This window comes from Vigna umbellata, chromosome 5 (genome assembly GCF_029865625.1).
Source record: "Vigna umbellata cultivar VRB3 chromosome 5, Vumbellata_1.0, whole genome shotgun sequence".
Classification (NCBI taxonomy): Eukaryota; Viridiplantae; Streptophyta; class Magnoliopsida; order Fabales; family Fabaceae; genus Vigna; species Vigna umbellata.
Window position 1 is genome coordinate 33,994,318 of NC_142169.1, and position 2,801 is coordinate 33,997,118.

The 2,801-nt window shown below is 36.5% G+C and overlaps 1 protein-coding gene across 1 annotated transcript; it reads right to left on the minus strand.

Moving 5' to 3' along the window:
- LOC124831878 (ras-related protein Rab2BV-like) lies at positions 1–1,337 on the minus strand. Its single transcript, XM_088116020.1, has 3 exons — positions 1,190–1,337; positions 800–992; positions 1–723 (listed from the first exon to the last, which is right to left on the minus strand). Exons 2-3 carry the CDS (start codon positions 962–964, stop codon positions 238–240), a joined length of 651 nt encoding a protein of 216 aa, XP_087972146.1. The 5' UTR covers positions 965–992; positions 1,190–1,337; the 3' UTR covers positions 1–237.
- Between the last annotated feature and the right edge of the window lie 1,464 nt (positions 1,338–2,801).

The window sequence follows — 2,801 nt, forward strand, 5'->3', positions numbered from 1 at the left end:
TTTAAGAATGAGTATAGCAAAGTGAGGACTACAGATTGTTAACACTTGTCATATCTATTCATTTTTCTATTGTATTTTTCGAAGGCTAGAGACCAGCCTCTCATGTCTTCCAAAAAAACTAGAACATCAAGGAAATGTAGCAGAAGAAGGTAACACTATTAGCTACGTTTTCAAATACAGAAAGAAAAAAAAAATAGTCCCTGAAAAAAGTTGTTGTTCCTGGTGTTTTCTACAAGTTTAATTGGAACAACAAGATTTCTTCTCGACACTAGCAGACATATTTGAGACATTTATGGTAGTCCCATGAGGAACGTTAGCAGTGGAAGCTGCTTCCTGTGCAGCGAGTGCCTTTTTACTCATAATTTGGTAAATATCAAACAAAATGGTCTGAAATGCTTTCTCAACATTGAAGGCCTCCAATGCTGAAGTCTCTAGGAATGACAAACCCTCTCTCTCAGCCAAACTTTGAGCATCATCGGTAGAGACTGCTCTGAGATGGTTGAGGTCAGACTTGTTTCCAGCCAACATAATAACGATGTTGGAGTCTGCATGGTCCCTCAGTTCACGAAGCCACCTTTGTACATTCTCAAATGTTTGTCTCTTCGTTATGTCGTACACTAACAAGGCACCTACTGCTCCTCTGTAGTATGCACTGGTGATAGCCCGATACCTCTCTTGACCAGCTGTGTCCCATATTTGTGCCTTCACAGTCTTCCCCTCCACCTGTATACATTCTACACATTATTTACAATACAATATGGTTACAGTTCGTGTTTTTCGAAATTTCAGGAAATAGAACCTGTAATGTTCTGGTTGCGAATTCAACCCCAATCGTAGACTTAGACTCCAAGCAAAACTCGTTCCGGGTAAACCTGGAAAGGATATTGGATTTTCCGACACCAGAGTCTCCAATGAGTACGATCTTGAAGAGATAGTCGTATTCATGGTCCACTTTGTATGCCATGCTTCCAACACTCGACACCACCCAAGACCTGACCCATTGCAAAATCGGTTCCCAAAATCAAGTACATACACATGCATGTCCATAATCACATAATCATAAATAACCAATGTTTTCATCGTGTTCCTTGATATATATTACAGAAAGTTGTAAAGAATGTAGTCATATATAGTTCATGTGCAGCATAAAAAGAAGGAAAAAAGAATGGAAGAGACGAAGGGTACTAACCATAAGAAGAAGGTGAAGCAAAGTGGGGTGACGATGATGGAGAAATGCAGGGATTGAAGATGCAAAGATTGGAGAGAAGGAGGGAGAGAAAGAGCAAGAGAGAGAGAGAAAGAGGAGGAGAGAAGAAAATGTATTTTGAAAGGTCAACAACGAGTGGGCGCAAACAGAATAAACCCACGACGAGCAAGGCACTTTGAACGGTCATTCATTCGTGTTGAGTAAATCACGCCAACCTCGGTACACTTTTACTTTCCATTTCCATTTTTTAACCATGTGCACACAAAACTTTCAACACACATCTTCTTTTCAGCGTCTCTATTTTTATTTTACAAAAACCAATAACCCTTTTATTTCTTTCTTTATCTATAGATAATTTATGCACTAAATATGTTGTTAATCTAAATATAATTGGGTTTACAATTTTTAAGTGGCGTCACTAAAAAGTAAGGTACATTTTTGTGGCCCAAGTTATCTAGGTCAGTTTTTTTCTCCATTCATGTCCCGCGGCTTATATGGATTTGGGCCGGGGTGAAAAATGAAAAAATTGAACTTAAAAGTTTTTTTTTAATGAAATTAACAAGGGTGTTGCTCCCTCCACCACCGCACCTTTCTCCCTCCACCTCCCCAATTTTTTTTAATTCCAATTATATCCTCAAATTAAAATTTTTTATTTTTATTATTTTAATTTATTCCAAACTTAGTTCTCCTACTTTACTCCCTGCACTCAATCTTTCCATCTCTCAATTTCGTTTAACAATTTGTCTTCTGTTTTACTTTACAACTCCATTTGTCTTCTCCGTTTCACTTCTCTTCGTACGATTCTTTCTTCTTCATTTTCCTTACATTATTAAAATACATTAAAAATATATTAAAAAATAATAAATCAAAACATTTAAATTAAATTATTAAAATATTTCCAAAATAAAGAATAAACTAATAAAATAAATCCTAAAATTAAAAACGTAACTCGGAGTCCGTTTAAGGAAAGAACTGATGTCAACATCCGTTTATGGAAAGAACGGATGTCAACATCCGTTTAAGGAAAGAACGGATGTCAACATCCGTTTAAGGAAAAAAACGGATGTCAACATCCGTTTAAGGAAAAAACGGATGTCGACATCCGTTTTTTCCTTAAACGGATGTTGACATTCGTTTTTTTCCTTAAACGGATGTTGACATCCGTTCTTTCCTTAAACGGATGTTGACATCCGTTGAAGGATGTCACCGTTTAAAAGTTACGTTTTTTATTTTAGGGTTTTATTTGAAGGTTTATTCGAAAACATACCTTAAAGAAGCAACACACTCACTGCACCACTCCACACACTGCACCACTCCACACACTGCACCACGAGAGCGACACTGCATCACGAGAGCGACACTGCACCACGAGAGGGAGACTACTTGATAATTCTTTCCACTACCACCAACCTTTACAACTTGTAGTATCTCACCGCGACAAAAGAAAGAGATGAAGAAAAATAATGTTAAAATAAAAGAAAAATATTTTACTCATGTAGGAGGAACTAAAATAGGTTATTAGTGGAATAGATTGTGAATGGGTAAAATTAAAAAAATTAACCCTAAAAATAAAATTTTATTTAAGGGCAAAATA